The sequence below is a fragment of the Heterodontus francisci genome, chromosome 20 (assembly GCF_036365525.1).
Source record: "Heterodontus francisci isolate sHetFra1 chromosome 20, sHetFra1.hap1, whole genome shotgun sequence".
In the NCBI taxonomy this organism is placed as follows: Eukaryota; Metazoa; Chordata; class Chondrichthyes; order Heterodontiformes; family Heterodontidae; genus Heterodontus; species Heterodontus francisci.
Genome location: NC_090390.1, coordinates 36,737,892 through 36,765,321, shown reverse-complemented (window position 1 = coordinate 36,765,321; position 27,430 = coordinate 36,737,892). Strand labels below are relative to the sequence as shown.

Sequence of the window (27,430 nt, the reverse complement as noted above, 5' to 3'; positions counted from 1 at the left end):
ATGGCCAACCATTGATGTCTGGATGGTATCCTGTCATGATGTGGCTACTTCACACCTTTGTTTCAGAAGAACCCATTTAATTCAGGAATGTCTCTTGATGGTTTCAGGATGGGTATAATTGACACCATAGCCTGAAATGTATCCTTTGGTCCTTTCGAGACAGTGAGACAGGCCAAATCAGCTGACCTTTGGCAGCCATCTTGCAGCACATTTCCACTGTTTAAAGGAAAAGTCAATTTCAAAGATTCCACATTGAATAAAGTTCGAATCTTAAAAGTAAGAATATATGTCTTTACTGGGAATGAAAAATTCCATACATTTTAGAATTTTTATGGATTATAAGATGCAGATGTGTGCGAACTTTTTTAACTTTAACAAAAAAAGTCAATAACATATGAGGAAAAGCTGAACATGGGCTTTCATGTGTAAAAACAGGTACCGTTTTCCTTTCAATAAATGGCTCTCCTGATTAATGTTTGCTCTTGGTCTATGTTGTTAACTCATACTTTATTAAGCCTGCTAATGCCATTTTGTTTTTATTTCATCTGTCATGTTAGTCATTAGTTCATTAATCCTTTCATTTTAGGACAGTATTTTAATCTAAATCAAATCTGAGCTGTTACTAGTGTCTGTTTATTTAGGAAGTATAATTTCAAATATTTCTCATTGATTGTAGAATTTTGAATAACAAAATCCTTTCTTGCATCCTTAGTTTCCCTCAGCGAAGTCCTTTTTAGCGATTTATGTAACAATTGACATTGGTTTCTTCAAAAAGCTGTCTACTTAAGGCTGGACAGATCAAGTCAGGTTTATTATATACTGTTAACATAAAATGTATAACAGTGACAGAATCTGTGTGAAAAAATGTTTTGACAAACCTTTTTGTTCACTTATAAATCTCTAACATGAAAGTGGCATAAATTGAACAAAAATAAGGCACAGCTGTTCTGGCTCCGGTCCCTCCTCTACCAGGATTTTCCACTTTTTTGCTGAAGACAGGTGCCCTTTAATATGCATACAGCATCTTTGATAGGTGTCTAATTAATTTTGAAGATAAGGGTGCCCATATTTTTAACCCTATGTCAGCAAGACATTCCCAGGTCAGGTATTGCAAGTTAGATGTATTGTAATAGTTGTGCCTTCACTATTGAGGATACAGGTAACATCCCAGTATTAGCTGTAAGTCAGGAAATGTAAGGGAGAAAATTACAAGCACCAGAGAAGTGGTACTGAACAAATCGTTGGAGCTGCAGGCTGTCAAGTCCCCGGGGCCTGATGAACTTCATTCTAGGGTCTTAGAAGAAGTGGCTAGTGTTACAACCAGGTGCAAAAGGTGTCTAGGGGTCTTTGGCTGTCTTTACCTGGTCTTATTGTAACGGGGCTTGAAGACCTGCTTGGGTCTGGATAAAAAACCCGACCTGAACCCGAAAGAACCACATTGGACCTGAGCCCAACCCGGCCCGAGTCCTTCCATTTTTTCCCCAGCTCGACCCGACCACCAGAATGTTCACTTTCTCCAGTTGCCAGCATTCGTTTTCATCCATAGTGCACTGACTGTACTTACCACTTTTGGATGAATGGAATGGAAGGAAGCTGCAGCATGAGGGCAATGACGTCATAGAGTCGCTCACTGCGCAGACTCAGAGTCTGTGGAGTCCGGATGCACGTTTCCCTCCTTGAGGCCCCGGACTCCAAGCTCAGGCAGGCTTTTCAAATTTTGACCCTTACTTACTCAACTTCCCTTTTCCTCCCAGCAGAGCAAAAGGTAATACTGTGTGTGCCCGGCCCAGCTCGACCAGAGCCCGAAAGCCAGATCTGGAAGAGCAACCCGACCTGACCCGAATCCGACACATGTCGTTGGGTCCGGTCAGGTAGCAGGCCTTTAATGGGGTTTAATTTTAAACACACTGGGTTTTGAGCTCTCCCTTTGTGAATTCTTGTTCACAACTTTCCAATTCTAAGGCAAAGAAATGAGCACAAACAGGCTTTCTGTAGCTTAAAGATGGAATTTATTAAACCTTAAACTTTAATACCATTCATGCCTACGGATATACGACGGGCCTATGCTAGCATGCACGTGCAGTATAAACATGCAGATAGAGACAGAAAAGATAAGTAGAACAGTTTGAGGCAATATCTTGTTACTGTTTCTTGAGCTTGCTGTAGTCCTCGATTGAAGATATGGTCTTGTGTTTCATTGGGGCCCAGTCGTCTTCTTAAAACCTTGTTCACATAGGAAACTTTTTCTCTCTCTCAGTTTACGTGTCTTCAATAGTTTCAGTTTCCTGAGAGATGAGCAGGCAAACAGGAGAGGAGATGTTCTCAGTCCATGAGGACATGGCGTTCTCTGTTCAAATCCCTTTGTTGGGAGTTCAAATTTTTAAAAAGACTCCCAGGTTAGTCATGTGACTAGCTCCTGATATGGAACAGTCTCTTCAACATCTTTTGTTGGAAGTACAAATTCTCTGCAACAGCCAGTTAGCCGTGTGCCTAAAACTGGTCTGACCATTTCTGTGTATTGGGGAAGCAACCGCTGGCTCCCCATTGTTTCAACACTGTCTGGTACTATGTAAATGTCCTTCCAGTCAGGGCTTGTAATTTTTAAGTTTTTGTTTATGTGGCGAAATACTGTGTACCTCAATCTTGGCAGGTGGGGGTTTGCCTGACACAAGTGAGATAGTCGATGTGTTAGTTTTAATTTTCCAAAATTCCCTAGATTTGGGGAAGGTTCCAGTGGATTGGAAAATAGTGAATGTAACTCCTTTATTCAAAAAGGGAGACAGAAAGCAGGAAACTACAGGCCAGTTAGCTTAACACCTGTCTTAGGGAAAATGTTAGAAGCTGTTATCAAAGACGTTATAGCAGGGCATTTAAAAAAAAAAGGTAAACAGGCAGAGTCAACATGGTTTTGTGAAAGGGAAATCATGTTTAACCAATTTATTGGAGTTCTTTGAGGGAGTTACATGTGCTGTGGATAAAGGGAAACAGGTGGATGTATTGTACGTAGATTTTCAGAAGGCATTTGATAAGGTGCCACATCAAAGGTTATTGCAGAAAGTAAAAGCTCATGGTGGGGTGGTGGGGGAACATATTGGCATGGAAAGAAGATTGGCTAGCCAACAGGTAACAGAGTAGACATAAATGGGTCATTTTCTGGTTGGCAAGATGGAACGAGTGGTGTGCCACAGGGATCTGTGCTGGGGCCTCAGCTTTTTACGATTTATATAAATGACTTAGATGAAGGGACCGAAGGAATGGTTGCTAAATTTGCTGATGACACATAGATAGGAAAGTAACTTGTGAAGAGGACATAAGGGGGCTACAAAGGGTTATAGATAGGTTAAGTGAGTGGGCAAAGACCTGGCAAATGGAGTATACTGTGGGAAAGTGGGAAATTGTCCACTTTGGCAGGAAGAATAAAAAAGCATAGTATCTAAATGGTGAGAGATTTCAGAGCTCTGAGATGCAGAGAGATCTGGTGTCCCAGTGCATGAGTCGCAAAAGGTTAGTATGCAGGTAGAGCATGTAATTAGGAAAGCGAATAAAATGTTATTGTTTTTCGCGAGGGGAATTGTATACAAAAGTAGGGAGGTTATGCTTCAGCTATACAGGGCATTGGTGAGACCACATCTGGAGTACTGTGGTACTGAAGGCCTGCTCGGGTGTGCAAAAAATACTCGACCAGAGCATGACAGAACCACATCCGAACCGAGCCCAACCCGGCCCGAGTCCTTCCATTTTTCCCCGCGCCTGACCCGACCCAGTTAACTCACCTTCCATTTTTCACTTTGTTGCTGATCTGTACAAGCTTAAAATAACTGTAACAAAACCACCTTTCTAGTCCAAAAATTAAATTAACATGGGAGCCACTTAACTGTGATAGAGCGTGTCTGACCCGGCCCGACCAGAGCCTGAATGCCAGACCCGGAAGTGCAACCTGACCCAAACCCGACACATCGTTGGGTCCCTTCCGGTTTGGGTTGGGTAGCAGGCCTTTACTGTGTACAGTACTAGTCTCCTTATTTAATGATGTAAATGTGTTGGAGGCAGTACAGAGAAGGTTTACTAGGCTAATACCTGGAATGGAAAGAGTGGACAGGCTAGGCTTGTATCCACTGGAATTGAGAAAAGTAAGAGGCGACTTGATGAAACATATAAGATCCTGAGGGGTCTTGACAGGTGGATGTGGAAAGGATGTTTCCTCTTGGGGGAAGGATCTAGAACTAGGGGTCACTATTTAAAAATAAGGGGTCGCCCATTTAAGAGAGAAATGAGGAGGAATTTTTTCTTTGAGGGTCGTGAGTTTTTGGAATTCTCTTCCTCAAAAAGCGGTGGAAGCAGAGTCTTTGAATATTTTCAAGGCAGAGGTGGATAAATTCTTGATAAGCAAGGGAGTGGAAGGTTATCGGGGGGGTAGGTGGAAATGTGGAGTAATTAGTTCAGCCATAAATTTACTGAATGGCGGAGCAGGCTCGAAGGGCCGAGTTGCCTACTCCTGCGCCTAATTCTTATGCCTTGTTTGACCAAAATGTTTGCGGTTATAGGAACTCCCTGCTGAATAATGTTTAAAGCCTCAGTCAGATATCAGTGCATGGATCAAAACTGTATTTAATTGATTAAACTCCTTTCAATTTGGGACCCTTACTGTCTAATTACAAATCTGCTTTTCTGTAAATAAGTCGCGGCTCAGGTTGAATCCAGGTAATGGGACAATGTTCCATTCATACACACAGATTTAATATACTGTTTCCCTGTCAACCCTTGAGAAGATATTCTGCAATTGTTCCCTTTTCGCTCTGAACACTGACTGTTGCCATCTCAGATGTATGCCCATCTCTCCCGCAACACCCTTTTGAATTGTGCCAATTGTGTATCCACCCCTTCTACAGCACAGAAATAGTCCTGATGGCCCCAAATAACCTGTGACTGTAACAAGGTATCCCTCCTCAACCTCACTGCAGCCTTTGACACAGTCGCTCACAGCATCCTTCTCCAATGCTTCTTCGCCATTGTTTATTTGGGTGGGACTGGGGGTTTCTTGATTCTACTCTCATGTATCTTTCTTCTCCCCATACTGTCATCTCTTCACCCCTGCTAGAATGCATCCAGGGCTCCCACCCCACCCCACCCCCCCAACTCCCACTTCATCTACATGCTGCCCCTCGGCAACGTGATTTGACATCTGTACACTGACGACACCCAGCTCTAACCTCACCACCATCTCTCAACTGTCTCTGTGTTGTCAGACTGTATATCTGATGTTCAGTCTTGAATGAGCTACAGTTTCTTCTAGTTAAACATCTGCAAACCACATCACAGACTCCAAAGCCTCACCACCAACTCTAACCTCCTGCTTGGCCAACATCTGGGACTGAACCAGATAGCTTGTAGCCTTGACATCACTGAGCTTCTGATCCCATACTCTCCATCACGTATTCAGCATGCCTAGATCTCACTCTCTACTCCACCCCTATCTCCAGCTCCTTCTTTAAGAGCCTTCCAACAGCCCATCAACCTTTCCGTCACCCCACCTAATCTTGTCTTCCATGGCTTGGTATTCATTTTTGCTTATCATTTTGAAGCAAACTGGACATTTTTTGTGTTTTTAATCACCAGTTAAATGTGTTGGCCGAGTGCAGGAATAGACCCTTTGCTGGCTCAACCTTCAGTGGTGCAAACAGGAAATATACTCTCCATCTAACCCACCCAAAACAGGTGCAATTTGCATTTTACTGAACCCTCTATTGTTTTTTTTTGAGTCAAATGTTTCTTCTTTTGTTTCGCAAATTGAAATGATACAGCCTTCCAGCTATGAACAAAAGTGTAGTGACAGGTACAGCTGGCATCAGTTATTTTCTTTAAAGAAAAGAAACTTGCAAGCACGGAAACAGTCTTTGTAAACAATGTTTGTGTGGCTGTTATCTTTCCAGAATAAGCTGGTGGTATAATTAATGGATGAGACCAAAGATACAATCTGTCGAACAGGCACTCCTGAATTTGGCAAGAAGTACACAGGAGTTGTTTTCTGACTTCATGCTCTTGCCAAGGAACTGTTGGCACTGCAGATTGGAACTTCAGTTGTACACCCAAATTGCTAATACTCACTATTGCCAGGTGAAACCCTCCACTGTGAAAGCAAGCTTGGAAACTAACCCCCGGAAAATCTATTTTGATACAGATTACAACAACAACTTATATTTATATAGTGTCCTTAATGTAATAAAAACATCCCAAGGTGCATTATAAATGTATGTAAATATTAGAACAGATGAACAAAAGCTTGACCAAAGAGGTAGGTTTTAAAAGAGTGTCTTAAAGGAGAATAGTGAGGTAGAGGGGTGGGGAGGTATGAGTAGGGCCTTGGCAGCAGAAGGCACAGCCCCAATGGTGGAGCAACTAAATTTGGGCTGCTCAGGAGGCCAGAATTAAATGAGCAGAGATATCTCGGAGGTTTGTGGGGCTGCAGGAGATTACAGAGATGGGGAGGGACAAGGTCAATGGGGGCATTGAACGTAGGTAGTTATTTGCTGATGTACGAACTACTGCTGCATGCTCCTTCCTGCAATTTGACTATCACTGCATTTATTGTCTTGCACATTCCTGGCAAATGGAAATTTCAGCTTAAAGTGGAACACGAGGGATATTTTCAATGTAATATACTTACCAGCAGCTGTATAGTACCAAAACAATTGTTAAAATCTTCACATTGTAGGAAGGACATATTCTAATTGGAAGCATTGATTCCTCCCTTGCTTCCGTGACCACCATTTTGGATCTCCTTTTACAGCAGTAAATGGCCATCAAACTTTTGATAGGGGAAAGGTCAGTACCACCTTAGAAGATGGTTACTATCCCTTTACTCACCTCAGGAGCCCTGAATCAGTAACCAGACTCTTTCCCACATCCGTGACCCACAATGGATGTTGTAAATTAGGATCTGATTTAAGTAAATGATCTGAAATATCTTTCAAGTGTGCTACTTAAATTTTTGTATAATTTTTTCAATTTCACAAATACATTAATCAACACAAATTAGAGATAAAAAGAAAACTACATTATAGATGTTTCATGAATTGTATTTTGACAATGATAGTTCTGGAACATAGAACAGTACAGCACAGTACAGGCCCTTCGTCCACGATGTTGTGCCGAACCTTCAACCTACTCTAGGATCAAACTACCTACATACCCTTCATACTACTATCATCCATGTACCTATCCAAGAGTCGCTTAAATGTCCCTAATGTATCTGCTTCTACTACCACCGCTGGCAGTGCATTCCACGCACCCACCACTCTGTGTAAAGAACCTACCTCTGACATCTCCCCGAAACCTTCTTCCAATCACCTTAAAATTATGCCCCCTGGTGATAGCCCTTTCCACCCTGGGAAAAAGTCTCTGGCTATCCACTCTATCTATGCCTCTCATCATCTTGTACCCCTCTATCAAGTCACCTCTCATCCTTCTTCGCTCCAATGAGAAAAGCCCGAGCTCCCTCAACCTTTCTTCGTAAGACATGCCCTCCAGTCCAGGCAGCATCCTGGTAAATCTCCTCTGCACCCTCTCTAAAGCTTCCACATCCTTCCTATAATGAGGCGACCAGAACTGAACACAATATTCCAAGTGTGGTCTAACCAGGGCTTTATAGAGTTGCAGCATAACCTCGCGGCTCTTAAACTCAATCCCCCTGTTAATGAAAGCCAACACACCATACGCCTTCTTAACAACCCTATCAACTTGGGTGGCAACTTTGAGGGATCTATGGACGTGGACCCCAAGATCCCTCTGTTCCTCCACACTGCCAAGAATCCTGTCTTTAAGCCTGTATTCTGCATTCAAATTCGACCTTCCAAAATGAATCACTTCACACTTTTCCAGGTTGAACTCCATCTGCTACTTCTCAGCCCAGCTCTGCATCCTGTCAATGTCCCGTTGCAACCTACAACAGCCTTCCACACTATCCACAACTCCAGCAACCTTCGTGTCATCGGCAAACTTGCTAACCCAGCCTTCCACTTCCTCATCCAAGTCATTTATAAAAATCACAAAGAGCAGAGGTCCCAGAACAGATCCCTGTGGAACACCACTGGTCACCGAGCTCCAGGCTGAATACTTTCCACCTACTACCACACCCTCTGACTTCTACGGGCCAGCCAATTCTGTATCCAGACAGCCAACTTTCCCTGTATCCCATGCCTCCTTACTTTCTGAATGAGCCTACCATGGGGAACCTTATAAAACGCCTTGCTAAAATCCATATACACCACATCCACTGCTCTTCCTTCATCAACGTGTTTTGTCACATCTTCAAAGAATTCAATAAGGCTTGTGAGGCATGACCTGCCTCTCACAAAGCCATGCTGTCTCTAATCAAACTATGCTTTTCCAAATAATCATAAATCCTGTCTCTCAAAATCCTCTCCAATAATTTGCCCACTACCGACGTAAGACTGACTGGTCTATAATTGCCAGGGTTATCCCTATTCCCTTTCTTGAACAAGGGAATAACATTTGCCACCCTCCAATCATCTGGTACTACTCCAGTGGACAGTGAGGACGCAAAGATCATCGCCAAAGGCGCGGCAATCTTTTCCCTCGCTTCCTGTAATATCCTTGGGTATATCCAGTCTGGTCCCGGGGACTTATCTATCCTCATGTCTTTCAAAATTTCCAGCACATCCACCCTCTTAACATCAACCTGTTTGAGCACATCAGCCTGTTTCACGCTGTCCTCACAAACGACCAGGTCCCTCTCACTAGTGAATACCGAAGCAAAGTATTCATTTAGGACCTCCCCTACCTCCTCCGACTCCAGGCACAAGTTCCCTCCACTATCCCTGATCGGCCCTACCCTCACTCTGGCCATCCTCTTGTTCCTCACATAAGTGTAGAACGCCTTGGGATTTTCCTTAATCCTACCCGCCAAGACTTTTTCATGTCCCCTTCTAGCTCTCCTAAGTCCATTCTTCAGTTCCTTCCTGGCTACCTTGTAACCCTCTAGAGCCCTGTCTGATCCTTGCTTCCTCAACCTCATTAACAAATCTTTATGGTTGACACATTTTGCCAATTAATATTTACAGTCTAAAATTTTTTTAATCCTTTTTTCCCCACAGGTTGTTGTAAAATGGACCTCAATGATTCTTCAGTAGTATTGTGCCAACATGAAGCACAGAAACTTTTAGCCAATGCTGCAGAAAACCAGAAACTGTAATGTCAGCCCTTCCTGTGTCTCCTGGTATTTTGCTCTTCTGAAAAACTGGAAATTGCACAAATAACTTTGTTAAAGAACGAAATACATCACCTGGTATAGGTGACACACAGGATATTGCGTCAGCAACAGGTTCCAAACAAGCGGGCTTGTTTCAATGTACTTTGCTTTAACAAGGAACAGGGCATATGAGAAAACAGCCATCAATACTGTTGGACTTTTCAGACGCACGAGTGAGATGTTGACTTCAGTTATACTGAGTATGGAGATAATGCAGGTACAACCATGAGAACTTCTCAATTTGTGAGTTATAAAACATTGTGCACTTTCTCAATCACTTATTTCCATAGTCATCTGAAGGATTTGCAGGTTTTAAAGGTACCTTTATATTTTATGAACTGGGATCATGCTAGAAGCCGCTTCGGTAGTGACATTAAGCTGAACTGTCCCACAAAGTTATGTTTTTCGTTAATGTTTACAAGATATTTAAATTTTTGATAGGGAATTACTCCTTATAGAATGCGTTGTATCCATGCATAAAATCTGATGAAAAGCTGTGTTCATAGAGAAGCTAATGATGTAATTTTCCTGCAGTAGAAAATCATGTAAATTTCTAGGCATATAAAACACTGTGCTATGTTTATTAAAATAATTAGATTGAATTATTTATTTAAGCAGATTTAACACTTTGCAATTAGTTACTATATTCTCATGTTTCAATTCCAAGTGGCAAGCTTATTTTGATACTATATAACACATTTAATAATTTTTATTTACAATTGCCCACTTTCACGCACATATCTGATAACTGTGTCTGTGTGTATATATATATTATATATATAGTGTATTTTAATTTTTCTTGTGAAAAATGAAATCAAACAGGAAAAGAATTTCCCTCAGCATGAGCATTTTTCCTTAATTGTTGACTATATATTTTAATTTTCTTGTTGCATTATGTGCTGTTACTGAGATAATTCTTTAAAAAAAAACAATTTTGAAATGTGCAAAAACTGCAAGTGTTTTGCCAGCTCTTGTGTATTTAAGTTACTGTAATGGGGTGGCTAAGCAGCTGTAACGCTTGAATACTTCACTAAATGAGGTTCTGACTTGAAACTCCTAAAACATTTAGCAACTGCTCAAATAGAACTACAACAGTGACGTGTTAAAAAAAAATTAACTGCAAGACCCATCATGGTATATATACCAAAACCTAACCTGTCCCAACAGCAATAGCAGCACTAGCACATGATGACAGAAAGCAGTTCTTCTCCTAAAGGCTACTAAAGCTGCCATTTGAGTTGATTTTTTTTCATGTGTCTGACTGGGCGATAACTAATCAACAACTCTAGCTCGAACAACGAAAAGGGAACTCTAGAATCAAGGATAGAACAGTGACTTATTAATTTGATAACAAATGTTAAATGTTATGCATTAATTGTTTTGAGATGCTCAAGAGTAAAATCTAAAAACAACTACTACCTGTTTGTTTAGTTAGAAGTTGCCTCTTCAAGTGCTATTACTTTTTCTGCATTTTCATCCATGCATTTTGTTCAAGCTTTCCTTGTAGTCTATACAGTTTGTCCCTTAAAATTTTCTCATTTAAAATGCAAGAAAGCACAAGGGAAGAGCTGATATTCCTTCTTTGCTGAATATTATAAATATCTCTGCTCTAGTTTACCTCAGAAACTCTAATAAAAGACCCAGTTAAAAACTGACTGGACGATTCTAATTTACATAACTACTTATTAATTAGACAAAAGTGTTTTCATTGAAACCTTACAGTGTTGCCGACACTTCAGCATAGTGGACAGATGATATATCATATTGTTAGCCACCTCATGATGCAGCTCTTTCCACCATTTTAGTAGCGGGGATGGAACAGTAAGTGCTTTCAATAAAACTTGTCCATCTACTGTCCCCTCTTAACTTTATGGGACAGGAAAATATGTTCCTTGGAGGTTGAAGCATTCTTTTTTAAATGTTTGTATGAAATAATGTTATAGAAAGTGAAGTCACAGGTGGCATTTGACAAAAAAACAGTACCATTTGCTGCAGCTAGTTCACAGTTGGTTTGATTTTGCATATCCTCACTCAGATTGCAGCAGTTAAATATTTCTTTACTAATGTGTAAATATCACTGAGATATTGGTAACAATTATCACAAACATAAAATTCCTTTCATTTTAATAGATTAACTCTTTTGTTAGATAGTGGACAGCGGCGTTGAATGAATGTTCCGTACTGATATTGAACAGTTGAATTTCACTTTGTTCCATTTGACCAACATATGTTCTGTCTATAAGATTTGTATGTCTTTCCCTAACTGATCATAGCTCTGTCTGAACAGAAGCTTCATGCTCCTGTACATAATGGATTAGATCCCGCCCCCCCCGCGACAACATTATGTTTTTTTTAAACAAAAGTTTTGCTTTTCATTGCTTAACTTTTTTTAAAAAATCAGGCTGTTATTTTAAATATACCTTTCATAAGGTAAAAGAAAGCCAGTTAAAGCAAGTTTAAATGGTGCACATTACATCCAATGCAAACTGTGTATGTGCCACAAATACTTGTGCCATGAATTGATTTCAGACCCCTTCCAGGTGATGTCAGAGTCCATGCACTGGGCATTTGTTCTTTTAAAAAAAGGCTGGTAAGTATATGGTCTTAAGCTTTGTAAATATTACGGTTGAACTGTATAATGCATTTTCCTTGCAGTGAATGTTTTATTTATCAGATTGAACTGTTGGGCAAATACTAAAGTAAATTTACTATTGTCAGCAATTCTGTATGTGAAATCCACAACTCATCTATTAACTTTACTGTATTTAGTTCCATTGATATGCAAAGGACATGTCGTGATTACTGAAGATGTTGGTATTTTGAGTATTTTAACAGTGCAATGTTATGTTTTTAAGGGTTGAAACATTGTGCCAAAAGAAATGTCAATTTTTATACAAATCGTGTGTTTTCAGATTGTATATGAATTGTGTTGTGAATTAATGTTTGATGTATTTATATCTGTAACAGACTTTGAAAATTAGTATATTAATGTTGAGTTGATCAGAATAAATATCAAATTGGATCATGTTTAAGAAAAAGTCTGTATTACAACTAGTTTACTTGCTCAGTAGAGGTCAGACTGAAATGTTTTAAACAGATCCAAATCTGATTGTTTGGTTCTGTTTTCTATCTACCTTTCCTCATAAAATTTCCTAATAGTGCCATAGGCATTTCAATCTACCTAAAGGTAAGCCACAAAGTAAATAACTTTTCTGAATCTGAAAACCGAGCTGCGACCACATAATGTTGGTTCTTGAATGATGGGAAACATACCCAACTACGTATTGTACTTATTACTTAGCATCTGTACCTACAGAGGAGATATTGAGCGGAATACAATTACTTTCCTGAAGGGAAGAGGGGAAGTCATATGTCTCTTGCACTGCTCATGCATCAGCTAGTGGCTGGCTGAATAGCAACATTGCTAGAGATGACTGGGTGTTAATTAACATTGTATGTATCATCCTTACCATTGAGGAATGGTGCAACCTATGTGTATACCATGAGAAGAAAAAGGAAAAATGACTGTTCTAGTACTGGCTGCTCTGCTCACAAAACACAAATCACAAATCAGTCTATATGGTGCACAGCACCACCAGCTGGATAAAACAACCAACCGTCATCTCTTCAAATATTTTTAGTTAGTAATCAGTAGAACAGTCCATGTTTTTGGTTGTATATAGTAAAACAGTGAAGAATTTTATGCAGGAACATAACCAATAAGATGAGAAACATTCACCCAAATATAGCATATTACAAAATAGCAATTTCAAGTGATCACTGTTCAAATATTTATTATAAGTGCATAAGAAACATTTAAACAATAAGTAGCTGGGTATTTTCCCCCAATTTTATTATTTAATCAACATTATAAAATAGAAACTTTAAAAACAAGGCTTATGAGAGACAGACTTTCATGAATCAGGAAGAAGGGATGAAAGATTTCTGCGTAAAACATGTTGAATTCTTCACAAAATGTAGAAAAGGTAATCAATTTTTTTTCTCGGATAGGTAGAGAGAAAGCAAGCATGCCTAAATGGCACTAAGAAACATTAAGAGTTTATGTTACGTGAGTAGAATTATGAAGAATGTGATGATATAACTGTTAGATTAATATGATACTCAATTGCTTTTGGTCTGCCTTTTATACCTATCTAACACATGTCCTAAGAACATAGAATATTCCTAAGTGTAACTCTAAAGAATTAACTTGCATTTATAACACATCTTCCATGTCAAGAAACATTAATAGAAAGTTTGGGTCAAATATTTATTATTTTAAAGTAATAAATCAACATTTTGAAGCATTACAAAGCTCACAGGCTGAAAGTTTTCCCCCTGTTGTATATTTTCAGGGTTTAAGTGGACAAAATGTTTTATACAAATATCTGTATAAAAATCTGAGTTTTTTTGTCACAATTGTTAAACCCATCCAATAAAATTACTTTTTTCACACACAGGATGGTGCTGTAACGTCTAAAAATCAATATTACAACGTGTTGTTCTTGCTATTCTCTCCAATTGTGAGCATGGGTGATTCACTAGTGTTTACATATATACAGATTCACCATGGATACCATGAGTAAGGTAAACAACAAAAATAATGAATTAATACAGATAATCCAACCCTCACTTATACAAGTTGCTCTGCTTTGAATCTTTTGTTTTGAGGACTCCCATTGTGCGTCTGGGCACAACAGACACCCAACAGCTCCTACCCTTCAATCGTGTGTAATTCTGCTCCGAAATCTTCATAAAATTTGAAAATCAGCAGTCATTGTGGGATTCTCAAGGAGCTGGTTTATCTGGTTTTGTAGATCAGAATCAAGAAATGCACTCTGCATTGCAGACTTCTGAAATTACAGCAATCACAAGCTGAAGAGCTACAGGCAATTCTTAGAAGAACTTACTCTCATTAAACAAATTTTAAATAAATATTACACACCAAGACAACAAGCACTACTTTTTTTTGATCTACCATTGGCTGTTAAGAGGCTGCAGACAGAACCATGTGGCAACATGAACAATTGTTGGAACTGCAGGCAAATTTGGCAGAAATTGTCTCGAGATACTGACAAAGCTAAATATATGTTTGGTAACAAGTAAAGAACAAGAGTTCCACAGGCAGGAGAAGCAGCATGCAAAATATTTCATCCCATTGCAACATTTATCACTTTATTATTTGTTTTAGTGTGCTTAACCTAGCTAAATAGTACTGCTATATCAAGCATAAAGAAACAGCTACAAACGGGATGAATTAGAATAAATGGCATTTATAGTTTGCTTTACCTTTTTGTTGGATCTAGAAGATGTGATTGGAGGATTGAAGGTCATTGCTTTCATGCTGAACTCCTCAAAAAGCTCTGTAGCATGCCTGGATTAAACAAATAAATACATTCAGTTTCTGCTCAAATATAAAAATTCAGTACCTAAAAATTCCCAATAACAGAGTAAAGAACAAAGGATTCATAAAGTAGGAAGTGCTTAATTTGAGAAAGGCTGCTTTTTCTGACAATGCAACCACTAGGTGGCACAGTACTTGCACACGCACAAATGCAGCCTCATGCACTGAAAAGTCACTGTTTGTGACATTTTTGGCAGCTGCCAGTAGTAAAGATTGCACTGCTCAATTTATCTAAAAAAAAATGAAACCCAAATGTTCATAATGGCTGCGGCTGCCGCCTCCATCCCACCCCCAACAGTACCTCACTCCCTCCTGCCATCGCACTTCCCTTCGCCGCTGCCTCCCGCGACCGTCTGCTTGCCGCTTGCTCCACGCCTCGCCACTTCTCTCCCCTCAGCCACTCGCTCCCCACTTCACACAGACACCCCCCCCAACCTGTGGGCCATTCACTCCTGGCCTTGCCGCGTCATCCCCTCTGCTCCCCGCTCTGTCCCGCTTGCAGTCTCCCTGCCCTGCCTATCTTGTCACCCTCTCTCTCCACCCACCCCACCTTCCCCTGTGCGGGGAAGAAAGGCAGCAATTGTGCGAGGGAGCAGGGAAGCAGAGTAGAGGGGAGGAAGCGGTGAGGCTGGGAGCATGTGGCCCTCAAGTAGGTGGAGGGGGGTGAAGCGGGGACCGAGCGGCCAAGGGGGGAGAAGTGACGAGGCGAGGAGCGAGTGACGAGGAGATGTTGCAGTACGCGATGACATTTTCGCACACATGCGTGAATTAGTCCTGGCAAGACAGGTACCGACCTAGGCTGTGCATGCGCAGCACCATATTGACAGCAAGTGTCCGTTCTGCACAAATGCGAAGCTGGGAGCGCTCTGATGACGTCAGCGCTGGGCTGCATTGTCAGGAGTCACTCTGTTTGAAAAATTAACTATTAATTGGTAGGTGGTAGGAGAATTGTGGGGATGTGGTAGGGAATATGGGATTAATGTAGGATTAGTATAAAATGGGTGGTTGATGGTCGGCACAGACTCGGTGGGCCTGTTTCAGTGCTGTATCTCTAAATAAATAATTACAAACAATAATTTTCAAAGCTGAAGTTGTGTGGACCAGAATTTGTAACAATGACATTATACTTTGTTAACATAACAGTAAAATCCCTTACTTTCTGCTTAGTTCCACTCTCAGGGCTCCAGAGCCCTCTGATGGAGCACCAACACTAAGATGCGCTGCAAACCTTCGCACCACAGGATGGAAATGTCTCTGTAAAATAAAAAAAAGTCCGTGCAAAACCTTGGTGACCTTGGATTCCGGTTACATGGAATATGCAGAGACTGATCACAGACAATTTGCCTGTAACAGTACATCTATTCCAGTGCTAAACCAAAACATGACGAAAGGTCACAGACCTGAAATGTTAACTGTGTTTCTCTCTCCACAGATGCTGCCAGAGCTGCTGAATATTTTCAGCACTTTGTTTTTATTTCAGATTTCAAGCATCCACAGTATTTTGCTTTAATTAACACAAAACATAACAGGCAATGACATGCTTAAATCAACAATTTTAATCAATGTTTACTTGAAATTTTGTCATGCAGCCTTTTAAAAAAGAATGTAACTGCAGTGTGATTAAACATGAATAATTTTTCATGAGACTAAGGGTACTGAATTATAATGTACTACATAGAAAATAGTCTTTTTTTGCTAACTGACATTGAAAAGGAGCTGCTATCTAATTCGTCCATATGACTCACGTAGACTTACACTTGTTTTTACATTTAGCTTCACATTTATAAGGTTTCCAATTTACTGTGTACCAACAGTACTAAATGTCTGATAAGAGACACAATGCAAAACGAGTTTACCTGGAGGTAATGTAACTCCCACAATGCAGTGTTCTGTGCATTACAGTATTCAGGTTCATCAAACTCTGGCAGATAAAGCCCACTACCCTGGGATTCATTGTCGAGCAAAATATCTGCCTTAGGAAATGACTGGAAGAAATAAAAAGCTCTTTTAAAGAAAAATTTGCATGTTGTATATGGCTCGATTCAACTTTAATCCTGCTCATTAAGGAAGCAGTTTCTCAGGCTGTAAATTGTTACAGTTGCAAAAATATTAAGTACAATCTAACTGTATCCATTAGTATGTAATTTGGTTTCTGAGTAACAATCACTTGTTTTCACTAACCATGTGATTCTTTGAATTCCAACTTTGTGCATTACAGACTTTTTTTTTTACAAATACTGCAGTGTAAGTTTTATAGGCAAATCCTGGCATTCATTCTCTCTGCCACAGACAAAGGTAACATTTCAACTGATAGAGGACACATCATGATAAACCTTCTACAAGCAAGGCTATCTGCATAACTTATGAGTAACTATACAAGTCTTCACTGAGGAATGTTAAAGAGGTGGATCTAGACGATCCGTTCAGTTATAATTGGAAATAGCCAGCTTCTCCTAGTAAGAGACCACTTACGTTCATTAATGCTCTATTGGTTGCCAGGATACCGATGGTAGAATTGGGTAGAACATTAAGTGCAAGAGTAGTCAGACGTTTAATATAAGCAATAGCACGCTGTAAAGAAACTTGCTTTCTGCGTTTTGTCAGCATCACATCTAGACATTGCAGCACAACCAAAACATCTTCATTTGTATCTCCTGAAAAACAGAATCAATAATGTTCAAACAGCTTTCAAAGCAACACGTTTCAAAAACTGCTTTAGGATTGGCACTGAGGTATTCACACAGCAAAGCAGGACCAAACTGCTTCAATTTGCTGTTCCCAAAACCTATTCACACACTGCATCAGAAATCACTTTACCACTTATTGTTCCCAGAAATGTGAGTGACCAATCAGGGAAGAGGAGTTGGGAATTACCAAACTATCTTTACATTTTTGCTAGACTGAATTAAAGTCTCCTATGTTCTGGTTGAAGGATCCAACAAGAAATTAGGATCAACATTCTCAGCCGCGTTTATATTAGCAATGGCTCATAGCACAAACCACTCACTATTTGATAAACTGGCAACTTAATACAGAAAGATCATAAAGAAGATTGGTCTAAGAATTGGAATCAAAGTGAGTCAACTCCACCTGGTTTCAAACCATGAAAGAATCCTTCAAACCACTGTAATGGAAGAAACCAGAAGATTCTGCAAAGAAAGCCCAACAAAAATATGCACTGATATTTTCATTTTCCATAATGACAAAGAAATAGGAGTAAGCACCTTATAGCCCCAGCAGCCCATTTCACTAATCAATTAGCTAATGACTGATCTGTATATCAATTCCATGTATCCTCCTTTGTTCTATATCTTTTGATATCTTTACCAAACAAAAGTGTATCGATTTCAATCTTTTAAAATTTCATTTGACCCAGCATGCAGAGTCTTTTGGGGAGCTATCCACTAGTCTTCCTGTGAAGCAAAATGCTTCCTGATTTCATTGCTAAATGATAGGAGGGTGTGACTGCGAGTGAGGCAGGTATGGGAAACGATAAGTAGAGGAGCCTCAGCCCTTGCAATTTTCCAAGAGATTCAAGGTTCTTGCAGCTTGTATGGACGAGAGCGGGGACTGCAGAGTGGAGGTGTAAACTGACCATGGCACCGTGGTGCAGGGAGCCATTCAAATGTGGGGAGTAAATCGAAATGTAGTGGTAGTAGGGGACAATACAGTCAGGGGAATAGATGCATTCTCTACAGCCGAGAGTGCGAGTCCAAAAGGCTTTGTTGCCTGCCTGGTGCCAGGGTTCAGGACATCAGCTCGGGGCTGGAGGGGAACTTGCATTGGGGGGTGGGGAGGATCCAGCTGTCACAGTCCATGTGGGTATCAATGTCATAGATAAGACAAGGAAAGAGGATCTGCTTAGGGATTATGAGCAGCTCGGGGCCAAATTAAAAAGCAGAACCACAAAGTAATAATTCTGGATCACTACCTGAGCCACGAGCGAATTGGCGTAGGGTAAGATTACAGGGTTGAATGCATGTCTCAAAGATTAGGGAGAAATGGGGCACTGGCACTAGTACTGGGAAAAGAGGGAGCTGCCCCACTGGGGCAGTCATCAACTGAACTGTGCTGGGACCAGTGTTCTGGTTAGTCATATAACTAGGGCGGTAGAGAGGGCTTTAAACTAAAGAGTGTGGAGGGGGGGGGGGGGGAAGGAAGGGATCACGTGAGGGGAGAGGTGATAAATTGAAGAGAAAGAACAAGGCAATAGACTAGGGTAGCGATATGGGTAATGATAACCAGAGAGAGTGGCAGGAAGGGATAGAATGTATAAACTGAAGAGTGCACCAGCAGATAAGACCAGAGTTTGCAAGAACGGTAAAAAGACAGAATTAAAAGCTCTGTATCTGAAATCACGCAGCATTCGCAACAAAACGGATGAATTGTTAGCACAAATAGAAATAAATATGATAGCCATTTCAGAGATGAGGTTGCAAGGTGACCAAGGCTGGGCCATAATATTCAAGGGTATTTGACATTTTTGAAGAACAGGAAGCTAGGAAAAGGTGGTGGGGTAGCTCTGTTAATTAAGGATGACATTAGTGCAATAGTGAGAACTGACCATAGTTCAGAAGATCAAGAAGATCTGCACTGAGTGCTGCTGGAGGGCACAATGTGTGAAGAAAGGAGTTTGATAAGTGAGTGGATTTTAAGGGTTAATCTCTCAAGTCTAGTTTTTGTTTTGTTTACATTTAGCAATTAAGGGAAATTACTGTTTACGTTAAGAGGCAAGTTAAGTTTCTTATAAAGTTTTAAACAGGAGTATATAAGCTCTCTGAGAGTAGCTGTAGCTAGTTAATTACATAGCTAACTTAAACTGGTTTCTGAGCTTGAGCAAACCTGACACATCATTGTTTACAGAGAGTATAAATTCAGGGGTCTCTCAGTGCTACTTATCTGCACTGAGTGCTGCTGGAGGACACAGTGTGAAGAAGGGAGTTTGGTAAGTGAGGGAGGTCGATAAGGAGGGGAACTATAAATTAAGAAAAAATAAATTTAATTAAAACAGCACAGTAAAGATGGCAGAACAGTTGACGTGTCACAGCTACAGTATGTGGGAGCTCCTGGATGATACGGCAATCCATGGCAACCAGGTCTGTAGTAAGTGTCTGCGGCTTGGGGAGCTTCGGGTCAGAGTCATTGAGCTGGAGGCCGAATTGCAGATGTATTGCGGAAGAGAAAGTTACCTGGACACTTTGTTCCAGAAGACAGTCACACCCCTTAGGATAGGGCCAACTGTTTTGGTCCGTGGTCAGGGACAGGAGGTGTGACTATGAGTAAGGCAGGTAAGGGGAAATCGAGAAGGTGGGAGTGGAGGAGTCTCAGCCCTTGCAATTGAGCAACAAATATGAGGTTCTTGCGGCTTGTATGGACAAGAGTGAGGGCTGTAGTGCGGATGAGCAGACTGGCCATGGCACCATGGTATAGGAAGCCATTCAAGTGGGGAGAGCAAAAAGAAAAGTAATGGTAGTAGGGAACAGTATAGTGAGGGTGGAGATTGACACTGTTCTCTGCAACAAAGAGCAAGAGTCCAGAAGGCTGTGCTGTCTGCCTGATGCCAGGGTTTGGGACATCTGCTCAGGGCTGCAGTGGAACTTACAGTGGGAGGGGGAGGATCCAGTCATCTTGGTCCATGTAGGTACCAACGACATAGGCAAGACAAGGAAAGAGTTCTGCATAATCAGTATGAGGAGCGAGGCACCAAATTAAGAAGCAGAACCTAAAAGGTAATAATTTCTGGATTATTACCTGAGCCACGTGCAAATTGGAGTAGGGCAAATAAGAATAGAGAAATGAATGCGTGGCTCAAAGACTGGTGTGGTAGAAGTGGGTTCCCGTTCATGGGGCACTGGCACCAGTACTGGGGAAAGTGGGGGCTGTACAGCTGCGACGGTCTGCACCTGAACCGTGCTAGGACCATTGGCAAGCCGCATAACTAGGGAAGTAGAGAAGGTTTAAAACTAAATAGTGCGGGCACAGGATCAAATTTGGGAAGATGTGGTCAAAGAGTAGAGACAAGTGTCATGCTAGGCCCCCACCTGTCAAGAATGAAGCACATTAATTTTGTCATGAACATTTTAAACTGTTACTGGAGTTACTGGGCCGACCATGACTCATGGCCCTCCTGCCTTGGGCACTATGGCGTTGGAAGGATGAATGAGAACGGGCAGAGACTGCTTGAGTTGTGTACCTATCATAACCTCTGCATCACCAACTCGTTCTTTCACACTAAACCCTGTCACCAGGTTTCATGGAGGCACCCAAGATCACGTCGTTGGCACCAGCTAGACCTCATTGTCACAAGGCGAGCCGCCTTAAACAGTGTTCAAATCACACGCAGCTTCCACAGTGCGGACTGCGACACCGACCACTCCCTGGTGTGCAGCAAGGTTAGACTCAGACCAAAGAAGTTGCATCATTCCAAGCAGAAGGGCCACCCGCGCATCAACACGAGCAGAATTTCTCACCCACAGCTGTTACAAAAATTTCTAAATTCACTTGTAACAGCCCTTCAAAACACTCCCACAGGGGATGCTGAGACCAAGTGGGCCCACATCAGAGACGCCATCTATGAGTCAGCTTTGACCACCTACGGCAAAAGTGCGAAGAGAAATGCAGACTGGTTTCAATCTCATAATGAAGAGCTGGAACCTGTCATAGCCGCTAAGCGCATTGCACTTTTGAACTACAAGAAAGCCCCCAGCGATTTAACATCCGCAGCACTTAAAGCAGCCAGAAGTACTGCACAAAGAACAGCTAGGCGTTGCGCAAACGACTACTGGCAACACCTATGCAGTCATATTCAGCTGGCCTCAGACACCGGAAACATCAGAGGAATGTATGATGGCATGAAGAGAGCTCTTGGGCTAACCATCAAGAAGATCACCCCCCTCAAATCTAAATCGGGGGACATAATCACTGACCAACGCAAACAGATGGACCGCTGGGTTGAGCACTACCTAGAACTGTACTCCAGGGAGAATGCTGTCACTGAGACTGCCCTCAATGCAGCCCAGCCTCTACCAGTCATGGATGAGCTGGACATACAGCCAACCAAATCGGAACTCAGTGATGCCATTGATTCCCTAGCCAGCGGAAAAGCCCCTGGGAAGGACAGCATTACCCCTGAAATAATCAAGAGTGCCAAGCCTGCTATACTCTCAGCACTACATGAACTGCTATGCCTGTGCTGGGACGAGGGAGCAGTACCCCAGGACATGCGCGATGCCAACATCATCACCCTCTATAAAAACAAAGGTGACCGCGGTGACTGCAACAACTACCGTGGAATCTCCCTGCTCAGCATAGTGGGGAAAGTCTTTGCTCGAGTCGCTCTGAACAGGCTCCAGAAGCTGGCCGAGCGCGTCTACCCTGAGGCACAGTGTGGCTTTCGTGCAGAGAGATCGACTATTGACATGCTGTTCTCCCTTCGTCAGATACAGGAGAAATGCCGTGAACAACAGATGCCCCTCTACATTGCTTTCATTGATCTCACCAAAGCCTTTGACCTCGTCCGCAGACGTGGTCTCTTCAGACTACTAGAAAAGATCGGATGTCCACCAAAGCTACTAAGTATCATCACCTCATTCCATGACAATATGAAAGGCACAATTCAACATGGTGGCTCCTCATCAGAGCCCTTTCCTATCCTGAGTGGTGTGAAACAGGGCTGTGTTCTCGCACCCACACTTTTTGGGATTTTCTTCTCCCTGCTGCTTTCACATGCGTTCAAATCCTCTGAAGAAGGAATTTTCCTCCACACAAGATCAGGGGGCAGGTTGTTCAACCTTGCCCGTCTAAGAGCGAAGTCCAAAGTACGGAAAGTCCTCATCAGAGAACTCCTCTTTGCTGACGATGCTGCTTTAACATCTCACACTGAAGAATGCCTGCAGAGTCTCATCGACAGGTTTGCGTCTGCCTGCAATGAATTTGGCCTAACCATCAGCCTCAAGAAAACGAACATCATGGGGCAGGATGTCAGAAATGCTCCATCCATCAATATTGGCGACCACGCTCTGGAAGTGGTTCAAGAGTTCACCTACCTAGGCTCAACTATCACCAGTAACCTGTCTCTAGATGCAGAAATCAACAAGCGCATGGGTAAGGCTTCCACTGCTATGTTCAGACTGGCCAAGAGAGTGTGGGAAAATGGCGCACTGACACGGAACACAAAAGTCCGAGTGTATCAGGCCTGTGTCCTCAGTACCTTGCTCTACGGCAGCGAGGCCTGGACAACGTATGCCAGCCAAGAGCGACGTCTCAATTCATTCCATCTTCGCTGCCTTCGGAGAATACTTGGCATCAGGCGGCAGGACTATATCTCCAACACAGAAGTCCTTGAAGCGGCCAACATCCCCAGCTTATACACACTACTGAGTCAGCGGCGCTTGAGATGGCTTGGCCATGTGAGCCGCATGGAAGATGGCAGGATCCCCAAAGACACATTGTACAGCGAGCTCGCCACTGGTATCAGACCCACCGGCCGTCCATGTCTCCGTTATAAAGACGTCTGCAAACGCGACATGAAATCGTGTGACATTGATCACAAGTCGTGGGAGTCAGTTGCCAGCATTCGCCAGAGCTGGCGGGCAGCCATAAAGACAGGGATAAATTGTGGCGAGTCGAAGAGACTTAGTAGTTGGCAGGAAAAAAGACAGAGGCGCAAGGGGAGAGCCAACTGTGCAACAGCCCCAACAAACAAATTTCTCTGCAGCACCTGTGGAAGAGCCTGTCACTCCAGAATTGGCCTTTATAGCCACTCCAGGCGCTGCTTCACAAACCACTGACCACCTCCAGGCGCGTATCCATTGTCTCTCGAGATAAGGAGGCCCAAAAGACTGGAGTGAAGAAAGGTCTTGTTAAGCAGATCAGCCGTGGCTGGAAAATATATTTGCATATTAACAGACGGTGACTGGAAAGACAAAGGACCATTCTCTGACACATTCAACCCACAATGGACCTTGATTACCAGATACTATGTGTAAGAGACGCATTCCAGAGACTGCTACGGTGATACAACCCAAGACGTGTTCAGACCAGTTAGTTACATGATTAACCTGCTTGGCAACCTGGGGTTTTCTGAATTGTACACACAGTTTGAACAGAGAAAATCTGTTTGCTCCTGAACTGAGAAGATCTCTCCTGTCTGCTCTCATCTCCTTCTCACAAGCCTCTGAATCCACTGAAGACACATGAACCCCAAGAGAGAAAAGTCTCCTACAGCGGACAAGATTTAAGAAAAATACTGGACCCCAACGAAAAGCAAGATCTACCTACAATCAAGGACTCTACAATGAGCTCGAAGAACTGTAACAAAAATTCTTCAGATATTGCCCCAAACTTTTCCACTTTATTTTCCTTCTGCTCTTTTCTGTCTCTATTTGCATGCATGTGTGCATCACGTACGCATGCTAGCATGGGTACGTCGTATATCCATAGGCGTCAACCGAATTAGAGTTTGTTAGAGTTTAAATAAATTTCAACTTTTCTTCTTTAAAACCAAGAAAGCCAGCTTGTGCTGGTTTCTTTGCCTTAAAATTGGAAAGTGGCGAACAGGGATTCACCAAGGGAGAGCTAAAAACACGGTGTGTTTAAAACTAAAACCTGTTACAGTAAGACCAGGTGAAGGCTGAAGGGGAACCCTAGACCTCTTTCTCACCTGGTCTTAACAGAAGACGAGAGAAAGCTGTTAATATGGGAATCGATACTGTCCCTTCCTGCCATGGTCAGTGTGAGTACAAATCTAATGGTAAATCAGCAGACAAGGCTACAGGTTACAAAAATAATAAAAAGGACAAAACTAAAGGCTCTTATTTCAAATGCTACGTGCATTCAGATAAAACAGATGAACTGAAAGCGCAAATAGAAATAAATATGAACGATCTGAGAGCCATTACAGAGACACGGCTGCAGGATGACCTGAATATTGAAGGGTACATGACATTTAGGAAGGACAGGAGCTAGGAAAAGGTGGAGGGGTAGCTCTGTTAATTAATGATGGTATTAGCACAATAGCGAGGAAGCTCAGGAAACCAGGATTTGGAAGCAGTTTGGGTCTAGATGAAAAACGATAAAGGCAAGAAGTCACTTGTGGGAGTGGTGCACAGGCCCCCTAACAGTAACCAGACAGTAGGACAGAGTATAAAGGAAGAAATAATGCAGCTTGTCAGAAAGGTATGGCGATAATCATGGGGGAATTTAATTTACATACAGACTGGAAAAATCAGATGGGCAAAGGCAGCTTAGGTGAGGAGTTAATGAAATGTTTTCGGGATAGTTTCTTAGAATAGCACGTTCTGGAGCCAACCAGAGAGCAGGCTATACTAGACCCGATACTGTGCAACGAAATAGGATAGTTCATCATCTCACAGTGAAGGCACCACTAGGCAGCAGTGATCATAATATAACTGAATTTTGCATTCATTTTGAGGGAGAGAAGAATGGGTGCAAGACTAGTATTTTAAACTTAAATAAGGGTAATTATGAGGGCATGAAAGCAGAGCTAGCAAAGGTAAACTGACAAAGTAGGTTAAGGGATAGGTCAATAGAGATGCAGTGGCAGATATTTAAAGGGATATTTCAGAATACACAGAATGGATACATTCCACCGAGAAAGAAAAATTCCAAGGGAGCACCCACTAACAAAGTTAAAAGATAGTATCAAACTTAAAGAAAAATCAAGTGAGCGTTGGTCCTATAGAAAGCGAGTCTGGAGAATTAATAAGGGAAAATAAGGAGATGGCAGATGAATTGAACAGGTATTTTGCATCGGTCTTCACCATGGAGGATACAAGTAACATCCCAGAAATAACCGTAAAGCAGGAAATGGAAGGCACGGCGGAACTCAAGAAAATTACAATCACCAGGGAAGTAGTACTGAGCAAATTGTTGGAGCTGCGGGCTGACAAGTCCCCGGGTCCTGATGGACTTCATCCAAGGGTGTTAAAAGAAGTGGCTAGTGAGACAGTTGATTTGTTAGTTTTAATTTCCAAAATTCTCTAGATTGGGGGAAGGTTCCATTAGATTGGAAAATAGCCAATGTAACTCCTTTATTCAACAAGGGAGGGAGACAGAAAGAAGGAAACTAAATGCCAGTTAGCTTAACATCGGTCATAGGGAAAATGTTAGAAGCTATTATTAAAGACGCTATAGCAGGGCACTTAGAAAAAATTCAAGGTAATCAGGCAGAGTCAACATGGTTTTGTGAAAGGGAAATCATGTTACTTCTTCAAAGAACTCCAATAAATTGGTTAAACATGTGCAGTGGATAAAGGGGAACCGGTGGATGTATTGTACTTAGATTTCCAGAAAGCATTTGATAAGGAGCCACATCAAAGGTAATTGCGGAAAATAAAAGCTCATGGTGAAGGGGGTAACATTTTGGCATGGGAAGAAGATTGGCTAGCTCATAGGAAAGAGAGAGATTAGGCTTAAATGGGTCATTTTCTGGTTGGCAAGATGTAACGAGTGGTATGCCGCAGGGATCAGTGCTGGGGCCTCAACCTTTTACAATTTATTTAAATGACTTGGATGAATGGTCGAAGGTATAGTTGCTAAATTTGCTGATGACACAAAGATAGGAAAGTAAGTTGTAAAGAGGATGTAAGGAGGCTACAAAGGGGCATGGCCAGGTTAAGTGAGTGGGCAAAGATCTGGCAAATGGAGTATAATGTGGGAAAATTTGAAATTGTCCATTTTGGCAGGAAAAATAACAAAGCATATTATCTAAATGGTGAGAGATTGCATAGCTCTGAGATGCAGAGGGATATGGGTGTCCTAGTGCATGAATCGCAAAATGTTAGTCTACAGTTACAGCAAGTAATTAGGAAAGCTAATAGAATGTTATCATTTATTGCGAGCGTAATTGAATACAAAAGTAGGGAGGTTATGCTTCAGTTATACAGGGCATTGGTGAGACCACATCTGGAGTAGTTTGTACAATATTGATCTCCTTATTTAAGGAAGGATGTAAATGCGTTGGAAGCAGTTCAGAGAAGGTTTACTAGACTAATAGGTGAATGGACGTGTTGTCTTATGAGGAAAGGTTGGGCATGCTAGGCTTGGATCCACTGGAGTTTAGAAGAATAAGAGGCGACTTGGTTGAAACATAGAAGATCCTGAGGGGTCTTGACAGGGTGGATGCGGAAAGGATTTTCCTCTTGTGGGAGAATCTAGAACTCGGGTTCACTGTTTAAAAATAAGGGTCGCCCACTTAAGACAGAAATGAGTAGAAATTTTCTCTGAGGGTCGTGAGTCTTTGGAACTCTCTTCCTCAAAAGGCGGTGGAAGCAGAGTCTTTCATTCTTAAGGCAGAGGTAGATAGATTCTTGAAAAGCAAGGGGGCGAAAGGTTATTGGGAGTAGGTGGAAACATGGAGTTGAGGTTACAATCAGATCAGCCATAATCATGTAGAATGGCGGAGCAAGCTCGAGTGGCCTACTCCTGGTCCTAATTCATATGTAAGGTATGTATATGAAAGATGTAGAATCAGTTTGGATAGACATAAGAAATAGCAAAGGTAAAAAGTCACTTATGGAAGTAGTTTATAGGCCCCCTAACATAGTATACAGGAAGAAATAATGGGAGCTTCTAAGAAATGTACTGAAAAAATCATGGGCGATTTTAATCTTCATTTAAGATTGGATGCATCAGATGGGCAAAGATAGCCCGGAAGATGAGTTCATTTAGTGTATTCGTGACAATTTCTGAGAGCAGTACGGTCTAGTGCCAACCAGGGAACAGGTTTTGTGAAAGGA

At 41.8% G+C, this 27,430-nt stretch overlaps 2 protein-coding genes across 3 annotated transcripts in view; one reads left to right on the top strand and one right to left on the bottom strand.

The window, feature by feature from the left end:
- The window catches only part of LOC137380575 (1-phosphatidylinositol 4,5-bisphosphate phosphodiesterase epsilon-1-like), a 462,270-nt gene extending 449,985 nt beyond the window's left edge, over positions 1-12,285 (top strand). For both annotated transcript variants that reach the window (XM_068052607.1, XM_068052608.1), the window contains exon 33: positions 9,114-12,285. The gene's annotated coding sequence lies outside the window, so the exon portion shown is untranslated. The remainder of the gene's footprint in view (positions 1-9,113) is intronic.
- Positions 12,286-13,058: 773 nt separating this feature from the next.
- Positions 13,059-27,430, bottom strand: part of LOC137380867 (nucleolar complex protein 3 homolog) — a 54,473-nt gene continuing 40,101 nt past the window's right edge. The window contains 6 exon segments of the mRNA XM_068053276.1: positions 13,059-14,033; positions 14,035-14,121; positions 14,558-14,642; positions 15,829-15,926; positions 16,529-16,657; positions 17,145-17,326. Coding sequence (XP_067909377.1) covers positions 13,983-14,033; positions 14,035-14,121; positions 14,558-14,642; positions 15,829-15,926; positions 16,529-16,657; positions 17,145-17,326 — 632 coding nt within the window. The 3' untranslated portion in view covers positions 13,059-13,982.